This window comes from Salmo salar, chromosome ssa16, assembly GCF_905237065.1.
Source record: "Salmo salar chromosome ssa16, Ssal_v3.1, whole genome shotgun sequence".
Lineage (NCBI taxonomy): Eukaryota > Metazoa > Chordata > Actinopteri > Salmoniformes > Salmonidae > Salmo > Salmo salar.
The window spans coordinates 26,115,595-26,139,838 of NC_059457.1; the positions used below are offsets into that span (position 1 = coordinate 26,115,595).

Below are 24,244 nucleotides of genomic sequence, written 5' to 3' on the forward strand. Positions count from 1 at the left end.
GGCTTCACCAAATACAACATATCTATTCTATACCAAATACACATTTACTTTTCTGGATAGTAATGTAATTCTACATAATCTGGTCAGTGACAACCATCTAGTGGTGATCAGAGTTAATACAGGTCAGTTTTAGATGCAGATAACTTTGTCCTCAGAGGCAATTACTTATGCAGCAATCACAATACCTGCAGATGATATCACATATTAAAAAACAAGAACATTAAAGTAGCAAAGGATATTCTCCATGTGCTGCTTGTGAATACTGGTCTCTAAGGTGATAGAAGACAGATATAATGTAGGGATGATGTGTGTTTACACATTGATTTTTTGTAGAATAAAGAGCACCTTTACACTGTGAGGAAAAACTCATCCTATCCACCACCTGGACTTGAACACTCATCACATTGGCTAACTCTTATATTTCACAGGTGTACTGTTGGATCACAATAAAATGTTTCAAATGAATATGTTTCACAAGCATAATGGTGAGACATGGGCAGTATTCCCACCACAGGTGGCTGGTGGCGCCTTAATTGGGCAGGACGGGCTCATAGTAATGGCTGGAATTGAATTCATGGAATGGTATCAAACACATCAAACACATGGTTTCAAGGTTTTAGATTTTTTTCCATTTACTCTATTCCAGCCCTTATTATGAGCCGTCCTCTCCTCACCAGCCTCCTGTGTTTCCAACATACTGTTTTTCAAAATCGAATATAGTAAAACCATTAAAGATTCAGATGTCAAGGTTTTTGTATGACTTCTCTTGACTGGTGGCAAATCCCAGACCGGGTCCTAGTACGCTGTCTTCCGTATGCAATCTGAACAATTAAGCAACCAGGAAAAGACGTGATGTGATTAATTTAAAAAACACTATTTATTTTGTTACAAATTGTTGTTTGACAACAGTGGTGTGATAGGACCACTATTTCTGATGTAATGTGTGAGATTTAAACATATACGTGGTTGGGAGACAACAGTAAGATTTGGAAAAAAGTGAGCAGTGGGCCAGCAGGTTCCTAGAAGTCCAGACCATGACTGTAGAAGCCGCTCAAGTTATGACTTCATTTCTGGCCAACCCCACCTGTAGTCATATAGGAAAACAAAGGGAAATAATCAGTTGTGTGCAGAGTTTAGAATTACAGGGGAGCCAGGGGGAACTTTGCAGCCCCATAACAAACCATCACCTTCTCCATTCAAACTCATTATAGATAATCAACATTACAGCTGATTTCAGGGGAGCAGGGACTGGAATACACATATATTTTACTGATAGATACTTATGATACCAAAAGAGGAGAGAGAGGAGCTTACCCAGTTCTTCGACTAGAAGAGATTGTTGTTCCAGTAGAATTTTGTAAAAGGCTGATTTAGCCACCACTCCTCCTGGTTTCAGGGCCACATACAGCTTTCTCATCTTTGACATACTGGTTTGGGCCGCAGTGATTTCATAGTAATCCTCATCATGGATCATTTTCTTCTGGTATAGGCCATCTGCTATTGGCATCACCATGGTAATCCTTTGAACAAGTTTTTCCATGTTATCATCCACAAATTGGGCACCTGTGTTAGAGAACATCTGTTACTCAAAGAAACTTAAAGAATGATTGATTTTCAGTGAATCTAACCATGAATGTACAGGACTATACAGGGGAGACCGTAAATACGGAAGTTTTTCAATCAGCATCTTTGACAAACATGACATAAGAAAGACCTTGCATCAGAATTGTTTCCTGAATGAAAATGATATTCAGTACTCACAATCTGAGATATTAAAATGCATTTCATATCAGCACCCAACAAAGCTTTTTTAAGAGTTGAACATGCCATATTTTCCATTATGAATATTTCCTCAGTAATATGTATACTGTTGTCTTGCAGATTGATAGACTCCTGACTTTAGGTCATCTATTTATTCATCATATCTCTCAGTGGGAATCTGGTCAAATACAGTGATTATTTAATTCAATTTTTTGTAGTATCTTCTAACAACACTAGTTCAGTAATATTTCAGCATTTATCCCATGCAAACAAGGCAGGTTACATTACCATACTGCTTTGTCTCCATGACTGCAGATTGATCCTGGCTAGACTGGGGAGTAGCAGCTTGATCTGGCAAGAGAGAGAGTTCTCCATGACATGATTTGTAAAGAATCATCATCGAATACATGTTCTGTATTTGTAGCCTGAGTTGAATAAAGCACAAAACGACGTATGGCATGCAGAACTTGGCAATCTTTATTTTACCCATTAAACCCAGGTACTTACAATGTGTCTGTGTTGGACAGATAACTCCCAGTAACTCTTTGTCTCAAAAACTTTTTCTACAGTTTTTTACTTTCAGTTTTCTCTTTACATTCTCCACCCCTTTTTATCTGAAAAGAGGGGGTGGAGTTCCAAGTGCACAGTTAAGACTTTACATACAGACATGTAATGACATGTTTATTTCAGAGCACGTTGGTCTATCTCAGAAATAATTGATCCTGCTTTGCAGACTACCCCACTGGTCTCAGGTCTACAGGCTTCACCAAATACAACATATCTATTCTATACCAAATACACATTTACTTTTCTGGATAGTAATGTAATTCTACATAATCTGGTCAGTGACAACCATCTAGTGGTGATCAGAGTTAATACAGGTCAGTTTTAGATGCAGATAACTTTGTCCTCAGAGGCAATTACTTATGCAGCAATCACAATACCTGCAGATGATATCACATATTAAAAAACAAGAACATTAAAGTAGCAAAGGATATTCTCCATGTGCTGCTTGTGAATACTGGTCTCTAAGGTGATAGAAGACAGATATAATGTAGGGATGATGTGTGTTTACACATAGATTTTTTGTAGAATAAAGAGCACCTTTACACTGTGAGGAAAAACTCATCCTATCCACCACCTGGACTTGAACACTCATCACATTGGCTAACTCTTATATTTCACAGGTGTACTGTTGGATCACAATAAAATGTTTCAAATGAATATGTTTCACAAGCATAATGGTGAGACATGGGCAGTATTCCCACCACAGGTGGCTGGTGGCGCCTTAATTGGGCAGGACGGGCTCATAGTAATGGCTGGAATTGAATTCATGGAATGGTATCAAACACATCAAACACATGGTTTCAAGGTTTTAGATTTTTTTCCATTTACTCTATTCCAGCCCTTATTATGAGCCGTCCTCTCCTCACCAGCCTCCTGTGTTTCCAACATACTGTTTTTCAAAATCGAATATAGTAAAACCATTAAAGATTCAGATGTCAAGGTTTTTGTATGACTTCTCTTGACTGGTGGCAAATCCCAGACCGGGTCCTAGTACGCTGTCTTCCGTATGCAATCTGAACAATTAAGCAACCAGGAAAAGACTTGATGTGATTAATTTAAAAAACACTATTTATTTTGTTACAAATTGTTGTTTGACAACAGTGGTGTGATAGGACCACTATTTCTGATGTAATGTGTGAGATTTAAACATATACGTGGTTGGGAGACAACAGTAAGATTTGGAAAAAAGTGAGCAGTGGGCCAGCAGGTTCCTAGAAGTCCAGACCATGACTGTAGAAGCCGCTCAAGTTATGACTTCATTTCTGGCCAACCCCACCTGTAGTCATATAGGAAAACAAAGGGAAATAATCAGTTGTGTGCAGAGTTTAGAATTACAGGGGGGCCAGGGGGAACTTTGCAGCCCCATAACAAACCATCACCTTCTCCATTCAAACTCATTATAGATAATCAACATTACAGCTGATTTCAGGGGAGCAGGGACTGGAATACACATATATTTTACTGATAGATACTTATGATACCAAAAGAGGAGAGAGAGGAGCTTATCCAGTTCTTCGACTAGAAGAGATTGTTGGTCCAGTAGAATTTTGTAAAAGGCTGATTTAGCCACCACTCCTCCTGGTTTCAGGGCCACATACAGCTTTCTCATCTTTGACATACTGGTTTGGGCCGCAGTGATTTCATAGTAATCCTCATCATGGATCATTTTCTTCTGGTATAGGCCATCTGCTATTGGCATCACCATGGTAATCCTTTGAACAAGTTTTTCCATGTTATCATCCACAAATTGGGCACCTGTGTTAGAGAACATCTCTTACTCAAAGAAACTTAAAGAATGATTGATTTTCAGTGAATCTAACCATGAATGTACAGGACTATACAGGGGAGACCGTAAATACGGAAGTTTTTCAATCAGCATCTTTGACAAACATGACATAAGAAAGACCTTGCATCAGAATTGTTTCCTGAATGAAAATGATATTCAGTACTCACAATCTGAGATATTAAAATGCATTTCATATCAGCACCCAACAAAGCTTTTTTAAGAGTTGAACATGCCATATTTTCCATTATGAATATTTCCTCAGTAATATGTATACTGTTGTCTTGCAGATTGATAGACTCCTGACTTTAGGTAATCTATTTATTCATCATATCTCTCAGTGGGAATCTGGTCAAATACAGTCATTATTTAATTCAATTTTTTGTAGTATCTTCTAACAACACTAGTTCAGTAATATTTCAGCATTTATCCCATGCAAACAAGGCAGGTTACATTACCATACTGCTTTGTCTCCATGACTGCAGATTGATCCTGGCTAGACTGGGGAGTAGCAGCTTGATCTGGCAAGAGAGAGAGACTCTCCATGACATGATTTGTAAAGAATCATCATCGAATACATACATTTTACATTTACATTTTAGTCATTTAGCAGACGCTCTTATCCAGAGCGACTTACAATTTGGTGCATTCACCTATAATATCCAGTGGAACAACCACTTTACAATAGTGCATCTAAATCTTTTAAGGGGGGGGTTAGAAGGATTACTTTATCCTATCCCAGGTATTCCTTGAAGAGGTGGGGTTTCAGGTGTCTCCGGAAGGTGGTGATTGACTCCGCTGTCCTGGCGTCGTGAGGGAGCTTGTTCCACCATTGGGGTGCCAGAGCAGCGAACAGTTTTGACTGGGCTGAGCGGGAACTGTGCTTCCTCAGAGGTAGGGAGGCGAGCAGGCCAGAGGTGGATGAACGGAGTGCCCTTGTTTGGGTGTAGGGCCTGATCAGAGCCTGAAGGTACGGAGGTGCCGTTCCCCTCACAGCTCCGTAGGCAAGCACCATGGTCTTGTAGCGGATGCGAGCTTCGACTGGAAGCCAGTGGAGAGAGCGGAGGAGCGGGGTGACGTGAGAGAACTTGGGAAGGTTGAACACCAGACGGGCTGCGGCGTTCTGGATGAGTTGTAGGGGTTTAATGGCACAGGCAGGGAGCCCAGCCAACAGCGAGTTGCAGTAATCCAGACGGGAGATGACAAGTGCCTGGATTAGGACCTGCGCCGCTTCCTGTGTGAGGCAGGGTCGTACTCTGCGAATGTTGTAGAGCATGAACCTACAGGATTGGGTCACCGCCTTGATGTTGGTGGAGAACGACAGGGTGTTGTCCAGGGTCACGCCAAGGCTCTTAGCACTCTGGGAGGAGGACACAAGGGAGTTGTCAACCGTGATGGCGAGATCATGGAACGGGCAGTCCTTCCCCGGTAGGAAGAGCAGCTCCGTCTTGCCGAGGTTCAGCTTGAGGTGGTGATCCGTCATCCACACTGATATGTCTGCCAGACATGCAGAGATGCGATTCGCCACCTGGTTGTCAGAAGGGGGAAAGGAGAAGATTAATTGTGTGTCGTCTGCATAGCAATGATATGAGAGACCATGTGAGGATATGACAGAGCCAAGTGACTTGGTGTATAGCGAGAATAGGAGTGGGCCAAGAACAGAGCCCTGGGGGACACCAGTGGTGAGAGCACGTGGTGCGGAGACAGATTCTCGCCACGCCACCTGGTAGGAGCGACCTGTCAGGTAGGACGCAATCCAAGCGTGCGCGGTGCCGGAGATGCCCAGCTCGGAGAGGGTGGAGAGGAGGATCTGATGGTTCACGGTATCAAAGGCAGCAGATAGGTCTAGAAGGATGAGAGCAGAGGAGAGAGAGTTAGCTTTAGCAGTGCGGAGAGCCTCCGTGACACAGAGAAGAGCAGTCTCAGTTGAATGCCCAGTCTTGAAACCTGACTGATTAGGATCAAGAAGGTCATTCTGAGAGAGATAGCAAGAGAGCTGGCCAAGCACGGCGCGTTCAAGAGTTTTGGAGAGAAAGGAAAGAAGGGATACTGGCCTGTAGTTGTTGACATCGGAGGGATCGAGTGTAGGTTTTTTCAGAAGGGGTGCAACTCTCGCTCTCTTGAAGACGGAAGGGACGTAGCCAGCATGTTCTGTATTTGTAGCCTGAGTTGAATAAAGCACAAAACGACGTATGGCATGCAGAACTTGGCAATCTTTATTTTACCCATTAAACCCAGGTACTTACAATGTGTCTGTGTTGGACAGATAACTCCCAGTAACTCTTTGTCTCAAAAACTTTTTCTACAGTTTTTTACTTTCAGTTTTCTCTTTACATTCTCCACCCCTTTTTATCTGAAAAGAGGGGGTGGAGTTCCAAGTGCACAGTTAAGACTTTACATACAGACATGTAATGACATGTTTATTTCAGAGCACGTTGGTCTATCTCAGAAATAATTGATCCTGCTTTGCAGACTACCCCACTGGTCTCAGGTCTACAGGCTTCACCAAATACAACATATCTATTCTATACCAAATACACATTTACTTTTCTGGATAGTAATGTAATTCTACATAATCTGGTCAGTGACAACCATCTAGTGGTGATCAGAGTTAATACAGGTCAGTTTTAGATGCAGATAACTTTGTCCTCAGAGGCAATTACTTATGCAGCAATCACAATACCTGCAGATGATATCACATATTAAAAAACAAGAACATTAAAGTAGCAAAGGATATTCTCCATGTGCTGCTTGTGAATACTGGTCTCTAAGGTGATAGAAGACAGATATAATGTAGGGATGATGTGTGTTTACACATTGATTTTTTGTAGAATAAAGAGCACCTTTACACTGTGAGGAAAAACTCATCCTATCCACCACCTGGACTTGAACACTCATCACATTGGCTAACTCTTATATTTCACAGGTGTACTGTTGGATCACAATAAAATGTTTCAAATGAATATGTTTCACAAGCATAATGGTGAGACATGGGCAGTATTCCCACCACAGGTGGCTGGTGGCGCCTTAATTGGGCAGGACGGGCTCATAGTAATGGCTGGAATTGAATTCATGGAATGGTATCAAACACATCAAACACATGGTTTCAAGGTTTTAGATTTTTTTCCATTTACTCTATTCCAGCCCTTATTATGAGCCGCCCTCTCCTCACCAGCCTCCTGTGTTTCCAACATACTGTTTTTCAAAATCGAATATAGTAAAACCATTAAAGATTCAGATGTCAAGGTTTTTGTATGACTTCTCTTGACTGGTGGCAAATCCCAGACCGGGTCCTAGTACGCTGTCTTCCGTATGCAATCTGAACAATTAAGCAACCAGGAAAAGACTTGATGTGATTAATTTAAAAAACACTATTTATTTTGTTACAAATTGTTGTTTGACAACAGTGGTGTGATAGGACCACTATTTCTGATGTAATGTGTGAGATTTAAACATATACGTGGTTGGGAGACAACAGTAAGATTTGGAAAAAAGTGAGCAGTGGGCCAGCAGGTTCCTAGAAGTCCAGACCATGACTGTAGAAGCCGCTCAAGTTATGACTTCATTTCTGGCCAACCCCACCTGTAGTCATATAGGAAAACAAAGGGAAATAATCAGTTGTGTGCAGAGTTTAGAATTACAGGGGAGCCAGGGGGAACTTTGCAGCCCCATAACAAACCATCACCTTCTCCATTCAAACTCATTATAGATAATCAACATTACAGCTGATTTCAGGGGAGCAGGGACTGGAATACACATATATTTTACTGATAGATACTTATGATACCAAAAGAGGAGAGAGAGGAGCTTATCCAGTTCTTCGACTAGAAGAGATTGTTGGTCCAGTAGAATTTTGTAAAAGGCTGATTTAGCCACCACTCCTCCTGGTTTCAGGGCCACATACAGCTTTCTCATCTTTGACATACTGGTTTGGGCCGCAGTGATTTCATAGTAATCCTCATCATGGATCATTTTCTTCTGGTATAGGCCATCTGCTATTGGCATCACCATGGTAATCCTTTGAACAAGTTTTTCCATGTTATCATCCACAAATTGGGCACCTGTGTTAGAGAACATCTCTTACTCAAAGAAACTTAAAGAATGATTGATTTTCAGTGAATCTAACCATGAATGTACAGGACTATACAGGGGAGACCGTAAATACGGAAGTTTTTCAATCAGCATCTTTGACAAACATGACATAAGAAAGACCTTGCATCAGAATTGTTTCCTGAATGAAAATGATATTCAGTACTCACAATCTGAGATATTAAAATGCATTTCATATCAGCACCCAACAAAGCTTTTTTAAGAGTTGAACATGCCATATTTTCCATTATGAATATTTCCTCAGTAATATGTATACTGTTGTCTTGCAGATTGATAGACTCCTGACTTTAGGTCATCTATTTATTCATCATATCTCTCAGTGGGAATCTGGTCAAATACAGTCATTATTTAATTCAATTTTTTGTAGTATCTTCTAACAACACTAGTTCAGTAATATTTCAGAATTTATCCCATGCAAACAAGGCAGGTTACATTACCATACTGCTTTGTCTCCATGACTGCAGATTGATCCTGGCTAGACTGGGGAGTAGCAGCTTGATCTGGCAAGAGAGAGAGACTCTCCATGACATGATTTGTAAAGAATCATCATCGAATACATGTTCTGTATTTGTAGCCTGAGTTGAATAAAGCACAAAACGACGTATGGCATGCAGAACTTGGCAATCTTTATTTTACCCATTAAACCCAGGTACTTACAATGTGTCTGTGTTGGACAGATAACTCCCAGTAACTCTTTGTCTCAAAAACTTTTTCTACAGTTTTTTACTTTCAGTTTTCTCTTTACATTCTCCACCCCTTTTTATCTGAAAAGAGGGGGTGGAGTTCCAAGTGCACAGTTAAGACTTTACATACAGACATGTAATGACATGTTTATTTCAGAGCACGTTGGTCTATCTCAGAAATAATTGATCCTGCTTTGCAGACTACCCCACTGGTCTCAGGTCTACAGGCTTCACCAAATACAACATATCTATTCTATACCAAATACACATTTACTTTTCTGGATAGTAATGTAATTCTACATAATCTGGTCAGTGACAACCATCTAGTGGTGATCAGAGTTAATACAGGTCAGTTTTAGATGCAGATAACTTTGTCCTCAGAGGCAATTACTTATGCAGCAATCACAATACCTGCAGATGATATCACATATTAAAAAACAAGAACATTAAAGTAGCAAAGGATATTCTCCATGTGCTGCTTGTGAATACTGGTCTCTAAGGTGATAGAAGACAGATATAATGTAGGGATGATGTGTGTTTACACATAGATTTTTTGTAGAATAAAGAGCACCTTTACACTGTGAGGAAAAACTCATCCTATCCACCACCTGGACTTGAACACTCATCACATTGGCTAACTCTTATATTTCACAGGTGTACTGTTGGATCACAATAAAATGTTTCAAATGAATATGTTTCACAAGCATAATGGTGAGACATGGGCAGTATTCCCACCACAGGTGGCTGGTGGCGCCTTAATTGGGCAGGACGGGCTCATAGTAATGGCTGGAATTGAATTCATGGAATGGTATCAAACACATCAAACACATGGTTTCAAGATTTTAGATTTTTTTCCATTTACTCTATTCCAGCCCTTATTATGAGCCGTCCTCTCCTCACCAGCCTCCTGTGTTTCCAACATACTGTTTTTCAAAATCGAATATAGTAAAACCATTAAAGATTCAGATGTCAAGGTTTTTGTATGACTTCTCTTGACTGGTGGCAAATCCCAGACCGGGTCCTAGTACGCTGTCTTCCGTATGCAATCTGAACAATTAAGCAACCAGGAAAAGACGTGATGTGATTAATTTAAAAAACACTATTTATTTTGTTACAAATTGTTGTTTGACAACAGTGGTGTGATAGGACCACTATTTCTGATGTAATGTGTGAGATTTAAACATATACGTGGTTGGGAGACAACAGTAAGATTTGGAAAAAAGTGAGCAGTGGGCCAGCAGGTTCCTAGAAGTCCAGACCATGACTGTAGAAGCCGCTCAAGTTATGACTTCATTTCTGGCCAACCCCACCTGTAGTCATATAGGAAAACAAAGGGAAATAATCAGTTGTGTGCAGAGTTTAGAATTACAGGGGGGCCAGGGGGAACTTTGCAGCCCCATAACAAACCATCACCTTCTCCATTCAAACTCATTATAGATAATCAACATTACAGCTGATTTCAGGGGAGCAGGGACTGGAATACACATATATTTTACTGATAGATACTTATGATACCAAAAGAGGAGAGAGAGGAGCTTACCCAGTTCTTCGACTAGAAGAGATTGTTGTTCCAGTAGAATTTTGTAAAAGGCTGATTTAGCCACCACTCCTCCTGGTTTCAGGGCCACATACAGCTTTCTCATCTTTGACATACTGGTTTGGGCCGCAGTGATTTCATAGTAATCCTCATCATGGATCATTTTCTTCTGGTATAGGCCATCTGCTATTGGCATCACCATGGTAATCCTTTGAACAAGTTTTTCCATGTTATCATCCACAAATTGGGCACCTGTGTTAGAGAACATCTGTTACTCAAAGAAACTTAAAGAATGATTGATTTTCAGTGAATCTAACCATGAATGTACAGGACTATACAGGGGAGACCGTAAATACGGAAGTTTTTCAATCAGCATCTTTGACAAACATGACATAAGAAAGACCTTGCATCAGAATTGTTTCCTGAATGAAAATGATATTCAGTACTCACAATCTGAGATATTAAAATGCATTTCATATCAGCACCCAACAAAGCTTTTTTAAGAGTTGAACATGCCATATTTTCCATTATGAATATTTCCTCAGTAATATGTATACTGTTGTCTTGCAGATTGATAGACTCCTGACTTTAGGTCATCTATTTATTCATCATATCTCTTTGTGGGAATCTGGTCAAATACAGTCATTATTTAATTCAATTTTTTGTAGTATCTTCTAACAACACTAGTTCAGTAATATTTCAGAATTTATCCCATGCAAACAAGGCAGGTTACATTACCATACTGCTTTGTCTCCATGACTGCAGATTGATCCTGGCTAGACTGGGGAGTAGCAGCTTGATCTGGCAAGAGAGAGAGACTCTCCATGACATGGTTTGTAAAGAATCATCATCGAATACATGTTCTGTATTTGTAGCCAGAGTTGAATAAAGCACAAAGCGACGTATGGCATGCAGAACTGCTTTTACTTCATTGCAGAAGTAAGCCTACACCGAGGGGCAGCTTCCTGAGCACAGAGAAAAAACATGTAGTAAATTCTTGAATAACTATTCTTATTTTGAGAAAAAAAGGAATAGTCTTTGTAGTTGGAAATAGCAATCTCTAGGTTTCCTGTAATTTATTTGTAGAGATTACATTTGTCAGCCTCTTTGGAGGTTCCCTAAATGTGCCCCTTTTTATTACTTTGTCTGTCAATCTTATCAAATGTATGATTTAGATCACCTGCTAAAATAATAGTTACTGTCTGAATTTGATCTAACATAGCTTGAATTCTATCTAATAACACCAGATTGTCCCCTGGTGGGATATACAATGAAATCAATGTTTAGATCATCAACATTACAGCTGATCCCAGGGCAGCAGAGACAGAGATTTAACATTGGTAAATAACGGGAATATAAATATATTTGATATGTTACCAACAGAAGAGAAAGAAAAGCTTACAAAGGGGGGGGGTGCTGCTTATCTAAATCTTTGACTAGAAAAGGTTAATGTTTCAGCAAAGGTTGATCAAAGGTTGATTTAGCCATTTTTTCCTTTTGATTTGTCTCATCTGTGCCTGACTCCATCAGAAATGACTGTTTGTCTTTCTGCACAACAACAAAATCATATCGAGGGATATTTCACAGGCAGTGACTTCGGTTGTCAAACAGGACATTCAGACAGGACAGACAGATAGGACAACATATAATGACAAATGGTCAAAAGCTGCAAGGGAGGGGACCATATGCATGTAGGAGCAATTATATTTTGTTTATCACATCCTGACTAAGGTTATTAAAAGTAAAGGTGTGCAGACTTTTTTCAGTCTATTGAGCAAAACGTTGATTTAAGAAAAGTTAAAAACATTTTTGGAGTATGCATGACTTGTCAGTCGTTGCTAGGAGTGGTGGTAGGAGTCAGGCGCAGAGAGCAGAGGTAAGGAACTTTGTATTTATTCAATAAAAACACAACACGATAGACGCCAACACAACGGGCGTGAAAAATGCAAAGTGCCCAAACAACAGGTGCACAGCATGCATGAAAATAGAACAGTAGTAGATCGCCAGCACATCCAAATACAAAACACAACCTGACGCTAAATAATCCCGCACAACACTGGGCGGGCTAACCAGGCTTAAATAACCAAAATCAAAAGACAAATGAGGAACAGGTGCAACCAATAAGACAAACCAAACGAAAAGGAAAAAAGGATCAGCGGCGGCTAGTAGGTCGGTGACGACGACCGCCGAGCGCCGCCCGAGCAGGCAGGGGAGCCACCTTCGGTGGGATTCGTGACAGTACCCCCCTCCTGACGCGCGGCTCCCGCAGCGCGCCGCAACCGACCTCGAGGGCGACCCGGAGGACCTCACCTTCCTGCATGGGACCAGCCACCACCGGCCTGAGGAGAGACACATGAAACGAGGGGTTAATACGGTAGTAAGATGGAAGTTGTAACCGGTAACACACCTCGTTTATCCTCCTCAGGACTTTAAACGGCCCTACACACTGCGGGCCCAGCTTCCGGCAGGGCAAGCGGAGGGGCAGGTTTCTAGCCGAGAGCCAGACTCGATCCCCTGGTGCAAACACAGGGGTCTCACTGCGGTGCTGGTCAGCGCTCTTCTTCTGCCGTCCACTCGCCTTTGTAAGTGCGTCTTTGACGGCTCTCCAGGTGTCCTTCGAGCGCTGCACCCAATCCTCCACCGCAGGAGCCTCGATCTGGCTCTGGTGCCATCGAGCCAGGACCGGCTGGTAGCCCAACACGCACTGGAACGGTGACATGTTGGTTGATGAGTGCCGTAGAGAATTCTGGGCTATTTCTGCCCATGGCACGTATCTCGCCCATTCTCTGGGCCGGTCCTGGCAATACGTCCTTAGAAACCTACCCAACCTCTTGGTTCACCCTCTCCACCTGCCCATTACTCTCGGGGTGGAAACCCGAGGTCAGGCTGACCGAGACCCCCAAACGTTCCATGAACGCCCTCCAAACTCTGGACGTGAACTGGGGACCCCGATCAGAAACGATGTCCTCGGGCACCCCATAGTGCCGGAAGACATGGGTAAACAGGGCCTCCGCAGTCTGCAGAGCCGTAGGGAGACCGGGCAACGGGATGAGACGACAGGACTTCGAGAACCGATCCACAACGACCAGGATAGTGGTGTTCCCCTGTGATACGGGAAGGTCAGTGAGGAAGTCCACTGATAAGTGTGACCACGGCCGCTGTGGAACGGGAAGGGTGTGTAATTTCCCTCTAGGCAGGTGTCGAGGAGCCTTGCTCTGAGCGCACACCGAGCAGGAGGAAACATAAAACCGCACGTCCTTACCCAAGGTGGGCCACCAGTACTTCCCCCTCAGGTTCCGCACTGTCCTCTCGATCCCAGGGTGACCCGAAGAGGGGAGATTATGGGCCCATCGAATCAATCGATCACGGAGACCAAGCGGTACGTACTGAACACCTGTCGGACACTGCGATGGTGCAGGTTCCGACCTTAACGCCCGCTCGATCTCCGCGTCCAACTCCCATACCACCGGAGCTACCAAACACGACGCCGGAAGAATGGGAGCCGGATCGATGGCCCTCTCCTCGGTGTCATATAGGCGGGACAGTGCGTCGGCCTTCGTGTTCAGTGAACCTGGCCGATAAGAGATGGTGAACCGGAAACGGGTAAAGAACATGGCCCACCTGGCCTGACGCGGATTCAGTCTCCTAGCTGCCCGGATGTACTCGAGGTTACGGTGGTCAGTCCAGATGAGGAAAGGGTGCTTTGCCCCCTCAAGCCAATGTCTCCACACCTTCAGAGCCTTGACCACAGCTAACAACTCCCTGTCCCCCACATCATAGTTCTGCTCCGCCGACCCTAGCTTCCTAGAGAAGAAAGCGCACGGGCGGAGTTTGGGTGGCGTGCCCGAGCGCTGTGATAGCACGGCCCCCACCCCAGTCTCGGACGCGTCCACCTCCACTATGAATGCCAAAGAGGGATCTGGATGAGCCAGCACTGGAGCGACGGTAAACAGCTCCTTCAGGCGACTGAACGCTCTGTTCGCCTCTGCTGACCAGCGCAAGCGCGCCGGACCCCCCTTCAGCAGTGAGGTAATGGGAGCAGCAACTTGACCAAAGCCCCGGATAAACCTCCGGTAGTAATTGGCAAACCCTAAAAACCGCTGCACCTCCTTTACCGTGGTCGGAGTCGGCCAATTACGCACGGCTTTAACGCGGTCATCCTCCATCACCACCCCCGAGGTGGAAATGCGATACCCCAGGAAGGAAACGGCTCGTTTGAAAAACTCACATTTCTCAGCCTTGACGTACAGGTCATTCTCCAGCAGTCGCTCAAGCACCTTGCGCACCAGGAAGACATGCGCGGCGCGGGTGGCGGAATAAATCAAGATGTCGTCAATATACACCACCACCCCCTGTCCGTGCAGGTCCCTGAGAATCTCGTCAACAAAGGATTGAAAGACGGCTGGAGCATTCTTTAACCCGTACGGCATGACGAGGTACTCATAGTGGCCCGATGTGGTACTAAATGCGGTTTTCCACTCGTCTCCTCCCCGGATACGCACCAGATTGTACGCGCTCCTGAGGTCCAGTTTCGTGCGCCGTGAAATGATTCCACCGCCGTAGCGATGAGAGGTAGTGGGTAACTGAACCCTACTGTGATGGAATTTAGACCTCGATAATCAATGCACGGACGCAACCCTCCATCCTTTTTCTTCACAAAAAAGAAACTCGAGGAGACGGGTGACATGGAGGGCCGAATATACCCCTGTCTCAGAGATTCCGTGACATATGTTTCCATAGCCAACGTCTCCTCCTGTGACAATGGGTACACGTGACTCCTGGGAAGTGCAGCGTTTACCTGGAGATTTATCACGCAATCCCCTCGTCGATGAGGTGGTAATCGGGTCGCCCTCTTTTTACAGAAGGCGATAGCCAAATCGGCATATTCTGAGGGAATGCGCACAGTGGAAACCTGGTCTGGACTCTCCACCGTTGTCGCACCGATGGAAACTCCCTTACACCTGCCTGAGCACTCCTCTGACCACCCTCTGAGAGCCCCCTGTCTCCACGAAATATTGGGATTGTGATTGGCCAGCCAGGGAATCCCCAGCACCACCGGAAACGCAGGAGAATCAATGAGGAAGAGAGTAATCCGTTCCCCATGATCCCCCCTGCGTTACCATGTCCAGTGGCACCGTGGCCTCCCTGACCAGTCCTGACCCTAATGGTCTGCTATCTAAGGAGTGCACGGGGAAAGGTTGGTCCAATGACACCAGGGGAATCCCTAGCCTTAATGCGAGCCCACGATCCATAAAGTTTCCAGCTGCGCCTGAATCGACTAGCGCCTTATGCTGGAAAGAGGGAGAAAACAAGGGGAAAGTTACTAAAACGAACATGTGACCAACAGGGAGCTCTGGGTGAGGTTGGTGCTTACTCACCTGAGATGGACGAGGAGTGCTCCGCCTGCCATCTCGATTCCCAGAGGAGCTCCCCCAGCACCTGTCGGTAGTGTGTCCTCTCCGACCACACTGGATACAAGGGGAGCCTCCTCCTCCGGTTCCCCTGGACGCGGCCCCCCCTAGCTCCATAGGAATGGGAGCTGGAGGACCTGGAGGTGGAACCAACAGGGCCCCGTCTGGAAGCCCGCGCGCAGCCAGCAGATTGTCAAGACGAATGGACATGTCGATTAGTTCGTCTAGCGACAGGGTAGTGTCCCGACAGGCTAGCTCACGGCGGACGTCCTCCCGGAGGCTACACCGATAGTGGTCCATCAGGGCCCTGTCGTTCCACCCCGCTCCAGCAGCCAAGGTCCGGAACTCCAGAGCAAAGTCCTGTGCGCTCCTCGTCTCCTGACGCAGGTGGAACAGCCGTTCACCCGCCGCCCGGCCTTCTGCTGGGTGGTCGAACACGGCCCGGAACCGGCGGGTGAACTCAGGGTAGTGATCCCTTGCCGAGTCTGGGCCGTACCACACTGCGTTGGCCCACTCCAGGGCACGTCCCGTTAAGCAGGAGACGAGGACGCTTACGCTCTCCTCTCCGGAGGGAGCTGGATGAACGGTAGCCAGGTACAAATCCAACTGTAGCAGGAACCCCTGGCACCCCGCCGCCGCTCCATCGTACTCCCTGGGGAGAGCCAGGCGTAGGGCTCCGGGTCCGGACGTCGGTGGAGGGGTAGATGGTGGAGGAGGAGTTGGTGCTGGGGATGCGGTAGGGAGGCCACTCCTCTCCCATCGGTCCATCCTCTCCATCATCTGCTCCATCGCTGAGCCGATTCGGTGGAGGATGGTGGTATGGTGAAGGACCCGTTCCTCCATCGATGGGAGAGGAGGGGAGGCTGCTCCTGCTGACTCCATAGCTGGTGCGGGATTCTGTCAGTCGTTGCTAGGAGTGGTGGTAGGAGTCAGGCGCAGAGAGCAGAGGTAAGGAACTTTGTGTTTATTCAATAAAAACACAACACGATAGACGCCAACACAACGGGCGTGAAAAATGCAAAGTGCCCAAACAACAGGTGCACAGCATGCATGAAAATAGAACAGTAGTAGATCGCCAGCACATCCAAATACAAAACACAACCTGACGCTAAATAATCCCGCACAACACTGGGCGGGCTAACCAGGCTTAAATAACCAAAATCAAAAGACAAATGAGGAACAGGTGCAACCAATAAGACAAACCAAACGAAAAAGGAAAAAAGGATCAGCGGCGGCTAGTAGGTCGGTGACGACGACCGCCGAGCGCCGCCCGAGCAGGCAGGGGAGCCACCTTCGGTGGGATTCGTGACATGACTGCAAGTTCACTGGACTTTCACTTACAAGTATTGACATTTTTCTTATGTACTTGGAGCAATACAAGGAGTGCAAATAACTGTTCTTCATATCTGATCTATTTGACAAGCTGTTCTCTCACACTCATATGAGTGGAAGTTAAGAGAAGTGAGAGATATAGAGAGTAAGGGTAGAGCAGAGAGAGAGGGTTGAAGAGAGGATAATGAAAATATTATTTTACCTTTGTCTATTAGTTTTGAAGACAAGCCATCAGCCACATCCTACAGTAAGCAGAAAGTGAAGCAATTTACAAAATCACAATTGATATGTTTGAAAACGATAATATGAGCAGACTTACAGTCCAAAAAAGAACCATTCTGCACTAACTGTAATTTTTAATCAGACATTTGGTACAAGAGAAATAAATAATTATAACATTTAATACTATATAAGTATATAAATATATACAAAAATAAGACTCATAAATATCCCCCTGTTTCATTGCTCTTTTCCCCAATTCTAGAGTCATTAGTCCCACTGCTGTTGCCCTGTACCCTCCGTGTTCACCCCATGTGTCCAGGATTAAGCCCTTGTCTCACAGTCATGTGTCTTCTGTTTCTAGGCCCATCCCTCCCCCCGGGTCATCGATGGCCAGCGTATACGGTGAGACGCCTCCTGAGGGTTCGACCACGGGGCAAGGGTTTCCAGTACCTGGTTGACTGGGAGGGTTATGGCCCGGAGGAGAGGTGCTGGGTTCCTGCTAAAGACATCCTGGACCCGGCCCTCATCGCCGATTTCCACTGCCGACACCCCGGTCAGCCAGGTATGCGTCCAGGTAGGACGCCAGGTGGCGCCATGGGGGGTACTGTCACACCTTGATCTGTTTCACCTGTCCTTGTGATTGTCTCCACCCCCTCCAGGGGTCGCTTATTTCCCCCAGTGTATTTATCCCTGTGTTCCTGTCTCTCTGTGCCAGTTCGTCCTGTCTATTTCAAGTCAACCAGCGTGTTTTTCCCGTACTCCTGCTTTTCCTATTCTCTCTTTTGCTAGTCCTCCCGGTTTTGACCCTTGCCTGTTTTCTGGACTCCGTACCCGCCTGCCTGACCAGTCTGCCTGCCCTGTACTCGAGCCTGCCTGCCACTCTGTACCTCCCGGACTCTGAACTGGTTTTGACCTTTTGCCTGTCCACGACCATTCCCCCCCCCCACTAACTGTAATTTTTAATCAGACATTTGGAACAACACAAATAAACAATCATAACATTTAAAACTATATAAATATGAAAATATATACAAAATAAGACTTATAAATATCATGAAGTAACAAAGACAAATAGAAACAAATTGTAGTATATAAAAACAAATAAAAAAGAGAATCAAATTATTACTCTATTACCCTATTGCTAACAAAAAACACACAAATTAAACTAAATTGCACAAATCCTATATCACACAAATGCACAAATAGAATAACACACTTATAAAGAAGAGAACCTGATTATTATACTATTGCACTTCAAACAAGAAACACACAAACTAAATTGCATAACTAATTGCATTACTAATTGCATTAGTACTGTACAAAGTTAGAGGTGTGCTATTTGATAGATTCCCCCACTCCCCCAACCTCGGTCTTCCAGTGGGGAGATCTGAGGTGAACCTACCCCCGCCCCCTCCCCATCTCATACTTCTGAGTGGGAGACCTTCCCAGGCAGTAGCCTGCCTAGCTCACAAACTAGAATCAGGGCTCCCACTCCGACAAGGTTAATTGACCCACAGTCCCACACGGTGACATATCACTGACGTGAGGTGCAAATGAGCGATAGAAAACTGATCGCGCAAATGTCACCATTCCAAATGTTTTTTTACATGTATTTCTTTTTGGTGCATGCGCTCTCTGCCTCCTCCGGCAAGATGCCGCCCTGGGCGGCTGCCCATGTCACCTATACCTAAATCTGCCACTGTGTACAGGATATGAGCAGACCAATAGTTATGTAGGCGATATTATTCTGTGTTTTCTCTTCAAACCATAGATTCATCTCAGTGAAGGCCAAATTCACTTACCTGTGTTGGAGAGAGTGAACCAGTCTTCACATCAGCAGAGATATTCACTTTGTCTTTTGGACATGCTGTGGAAGGATACATTCTGTATTTGATCTATGATTTAGGTGAACTCGATCAAGTCAATACTTGGATACTAAGTTCAATAGTAGTATTAGTTGTTATAAAGTGTTATACCAGGTGGCTTTGAACTTGCAGATACATAGACGGCGCCAACACCTGATGTTTTACTTCCCCCCTCACTTCCCAAGTCCTAGAGAGAGGGTATGATAGAGGGAAGAGTAGAATAAGGAGACAGTTATTAGTATGCTATGTTCCAATGCCCACACAAGGATTACCACATAAATGCATGACAAATACATTGGTTTATTTCGAGTGATACACTAGTGTACATATTAGAACGTAGCTCTAGTGTCTTGTTTTGTACCAGTTTTGTCAGCACTTGATGGACGGCATTATTTATCCCCTTCTTGTGCTTCTCAAACACTCTTTCTGTCACAAGGAAGCATTCTGAAAAATAAACAGGAAGAGTTCCAAACGACACGTATCAGTGATGTGTAAAACTCATAAATAAAGACATGCATGGTTATGTTATGACAATCAAGATGTACACAATCCTAACTGGATGAGTATAGCTACCCTACGTGATAAAAAAAGGAATATTTCAACTACACTCCTGTACTCTTACCCTTGAAGGGGGGGTCTCTTAGAGGGCTCATGGTCCCAGCACTTCTCCATGAGCTCCACCAGGTCCCTTAGCCCCTCGACCTGCTCTTTGTCCACTGTCTCCAGGGAAGGCCTCTGTCCTCTGTCTTTGATGAGAAAACAGAACCTGCTGGAGTCTCCGGCATGTACATCTAGAAGAGATTGAAGAGTAAAGGTAAGATGCTCCAAAAAGCCTTAAACAGCCCTGTCATATTTCTCTATGAATGTACTTGTAGATGTAATGTTTATGAACAGTTATTATTGTCTATGTGGTGCACCACATAGACAATGTGACCAGTAGAGGGTGTAGTTAGGTCAGGACGTGGCAGAAGAGAAGTGTGTGTTTTGATTGTTTCGTTTATTTTGGCCATGTGACTTCCAATCAGGCACAGCTGTAGAGGGTTGTGGCTGATTGGGAGTCACACATAAGTAGCCTACTTTTCCTTTGGGGGTTGTGGGTAATTGTTTCTGTTCAGTGTGTTAGCTGTCAGTACTGTTTAGCTGTCGGTTGTTTCTTGTTTTGTAATTATATTGTGTTCTTTCTGAATTAAATTATGAACACTAACTCCGCTGCACCTTGGTCTTCTTCCGACGACAGCCGTTACAAGGGTTCAAATAAAACTTTTGAATGAGTGAAGCTTTTAGAGAGAGGTTTAGTGCTTTTATATTTAATAATCTCAACCCACCCAATTCATATTCATTATATAGATAGACTCATTTTATTTGGTCTGGTTTAGCGTCCCAGAAAAAGCTAAATATTTTTTGCTCATATGATTTGAAAAATGAATCATCAGGAGTAGGCAGCGCCATAAGTAAGTGAGTAAACTGAGATATGACTAAGGAGTTAATCAGGGCAATTTTTCCATAAATAGACAGGTATTTACCTCTCCATGGTTGCAGGATCTTGTTTTCTATTGAAATTCATTGTGGAGAGCTTATTTATATATTTTGTGATGTGAATACCGAGTATGTCTACTTCACCATCAGCCCATTTTATAAGTAAGCTGCAAGGTAATGTAAAAGTTGTATTTTTTAAGGATCCATTACGTAATATTGTACACTTATCATAATTAGGTTTTAGTCCAGATAGTACAGAAAAGTTATCTAGCTCTTTAATGAGACATTGCAGGGATCTAGCTTGCGGACTTAACATAAACTTGAGTCATCGGCATACATGGACACCTTTGTTTGTAAGCCTTGGATTTCTAATCCTCTAATGTTGTTATTGGATCTGATTTTAATAGCTAGCATTTCGATGGCCATAACGAATAGATATGGTGACAGTGGACACCCTTGTTTAACTCCTCTTGACAATTCAAAACTCTCTGAGAAGAAGCCGTTATTTACTATTTTACACCTGGGGGTGCTATACATTATTTTTACCCATTTTATAAGATAATTACCGAAATTGAAAAAATCCGGGCATTTATAAATATCTTACTTTAACAAATGCCTTTTCAAAATCCGCTATAATACCATTCCTGGCTTCTTATATGTTTCATGATGTTGTATTATTTCTAGTAGTTGTCGTATATTATCTCTAATGTATCGTCCATGTAAAAAACCTGTCTTATCAGGATGAACAATACCTGGTAAAACCCTTTTAATTCTGAGTGCAATGCATTTTGCTAGTATTTTTGATTCACAAGATTGAAGTGTAAGGGGCCTCCAGTTTTTTAGATAGACTGGGTCTTTATATTTGCCATCTGGGTCTTGTTTTAATAATAGAGAAATCAGACCTTCCTGCTGAGTACCTGACAGACTACCATTTCTATAGAAGTAGTTAAAACAATCTAACAATGGAGCCTTTAGTATATCAAAAAATACTTGATATACCTCTACCGGTATGCCATCAAGCCCTGGGGTTTTTCCAGACTGAAAGGATTTAATAGCCTCAAAAAGTTCTTCCTCTGTAATTTGGCCTTCGCACTGATCTTTCTGTACATTTGGTAATTTTCCATTTTTATATTATTTGGAAACAATTCCTTACCGTAATCTTCATTTAGTGGGAGAGGATGAGACGGAAAAGAGAACATCTGCCTAAAATAATTAGCTTCCTCTTTTTAGATATCATTCGGAGAATCATAGATGACTCCGTCTTCAGTAACGAGTTTCTGCAAATTATTTTTCTTAGCGTTCCGGTATTGGAGATTCAGGAAGAATTTTGTGCATTTTTCTCCACATTCCATCCAGTTTGCTTTATTTTTGCAATAGATTACGTTAGATCGTTCTTGAATAAGTTCCGCAAGTTCTTTTTGTTTTTTCCTCTGTCTTATTTTGTATCTCTGTAGTATCGTTTTTATTGCTATCTACCTGTACTATTAGTTCATGGATTTCCCTTGTTAGTCTTGTTTCTTTAGCCAGAAACGGCTTTACATTTAAAGGTATCCCAAACAATAAGGGGATATGCTGAACCTATATTATACTGGAAAAATTCAGTAATAAATTATTTTGTCTTAGTTAAAAAATAAGTTGTCCTCCAGTAAACTTTGATTAAATATCCAATATCCCCGTCCATGTGTGACTCAGTTGGTAGAGCATGGTGTTTGCAATGCCAGGGTTGTGGGTTTGATTCCCACGGGGGACCAGTACAGAGAAAAAAATGTATGAAATGTATGCATTCACTACTGTAAGTCGCTCGAGATAAGAGCGTCTGCTAAATGACTAAAATGTAAATGTAAAATCTACTAGAGTTATGTGAATGCCAATAAGATGATGATCCAATCGCATTCTGTCTCCTATTAAATGTTTTTTAACCTTTGATGCAAGAGCGAAAGAGACAAGAAAGTAGTCAAGACAACTAGCTTGATTAAGTCTCCTCCATGTATATCTCACTAGGTCGGGATTTTTTAGTCTCCAAATATCCAGTATTTCTAATGTGTCCATAATATATGTGATTTCCTTAAGGGCACGGTGATGATAGTTTGTAGAGTGATTACCTTACGGTTCATTGAGGTACTTAACACTGTATTATAGTCTCCTACCATAATGATTAGATAATTTGTTGCCTGTAAGTTCAATGAATTGGTATAAATGTTTTCGAAGAAGTGTGGATCATTCTGATTTGGACCACATAGATTAACGAGCCAAATCTCTTTTTCGCCCACTTTCATATTCATAAGGATCCACCTTCCTTGCGCATAATTCCTGATTATTTGCACATTCAGATCGAAATTTTTGTTAATTAATATCATCACACCCTTTGAGTTCCTTTGTCCATGACAGAAAATTATTTCACCACCCCATTCCTTTTTCCACGCAACTTCATCTAAGGATGTAGATTGAGTTTCCTGTAAACAGTATATGTTATATTCCTTTTCTTTTAGCCATGTAAAGGCTGATCTTCTTTTTTTATAATCTGCCAAACCATTACAATTATAACTAGCTATACGTATTTCACCCCTTACCATAACTAGATACTATTCTCAGTCTAAATTGACCATAATTAGTGCTTGTAAAGTTACTGCCATCAGAGGTATTATGAAGGTCAAATCTAGAGCTTTCAAATGTCTGATATTTAGAATTCAAGAAATTGTCATGTCCTGACCGTAGAAAGATGTTATTTTCTATGGTAGAGTAGGTCAGGGCGTGACATTTTTTTTTCTATGTTTTCTTTTTCTATGTTGTCAGTTTCTAGTGTAGTATTTCTATGTTGGTTTTGTTTGGGATGATCTCCAATTAGAGGCAGCTGGTCCTCGTTGTCTCTAATTGGAGATCATACTTAAGTAGTTTTTTTTCTACCTGGGTTTGTAGGAGATTAGTTTTGAGTTCGTGTATGTTAACTCTGCGTCACGGTTTGTTGTTTTTGGTATTCAGTTTATTTATATGTCCTGCATAGTTTCACAGTATAACTAAAATGTGGAACGAAAAACACGCTGCACTTTGGTCCGCTCCTCTCTACGACAACCGTGACAGAAATAGGTTCTAGCTATGTTTTTATTATTCCCTTGCCTGTGAGCCAATGCCACAGATGTTAGAAAATTTAGACAAATTATGTGTGTAACAAATCTGAGTAGGTTGATGTGTATGATATTGGATATGATATAATGAGAGTGTGTATGATGTCTGTATAATAGTAAGACTATAATGTGTGATGTCCAAATAAATAATAACTCTGCCAATTTGCATGTTTGAGTGTCTATGTGTGTAACATGTAGTGCGTATAGCCTTAATATTCATAATTGTAATCCATATTGTATCACCATCATAGTTGCATCATAATTACCTTTAACCTAATTGAAAAACACATCCCAGCATTTCCATAGCAATTGATGTTTCACATGATCATGAAAGAGACCTTGCATTACTCTAGCGACGTCTTCACTACAGTAAAA

General features: G+C 43.0%; 1 protein-coding gene across 10 annotated transcripts in view; it reads right to left on the minus strand.

The window, feature by feature from the left end:
• Nucleotides 1-853: 853 nt before the first annotated feature.
• The window catches only part of LOC106597637 (receptor-interacting serine/threonine-protein kinase 3), a 42,671-nt gene continuing 19,280 nt past the window's right edge, over nt 854-24,244 (minus strand). Inside the window, exons 3-13 of one of the 10 annotated variants that reach the window (XM_045697102.1) lie at nt 19,894-20,062; nt 19,633-19,715; nt 19,383-19,458; nt 19,209-19,273; nt 17,387-17,426; nt 11,180-11,242; nt 10,445-10,693; nt 8,879-10,214; nt 8,659-8,721; nt 7,899-8,172; nt 7,463-7,693 (exon numbers count right to left, since the gene is read on the minus strand). In XM_045697102.1, coding sequence (XP_045553058.1) covers nt 10,195-10,214; nt 10,445-10,693; nt 11,180-11,242; nt 17,387-17,426; nt 19,209-19,273; nt 19,383-19,458; nt 19,633-19,715; nt 19,894-19,924 — 627 coding nt within the window. In that variant the 5' untranslated portion in view covers nt 19,925-20,062 and the 3' untranslated portion in view covers nt 7,463-7,693; nt 7,899-8,172; nt 8,659-8,721; nt 8,879-10,194. Of the gene's footprint in view, nt 1,085-1,314; nt 1,564-2,049; nt 2,113-2,268; nt 3,605-3,809; nt 4,084-4,569; nt 4,633-6,357; nt 7,694-7,898; nt 8,173-8,658; nt 8,722-8,878; nt 10,215-10,444; nt 10,694-11,179; nt 11,243-12,755; nt 12,781-16,703; nt 16,763-17,380; nt 17,427-18,831; nt 19,106-19,208; nt 19,274-19,382; nt 19,459-19,632; nt 19,716-19,893; nt 20,063-24,244 lie in introns of those variants that run through there. The other 9 variants (XR_006759716.1, XR_006759715.1, XR_006759717.1 and 6 more) reach the window with 9 other exon arrangements.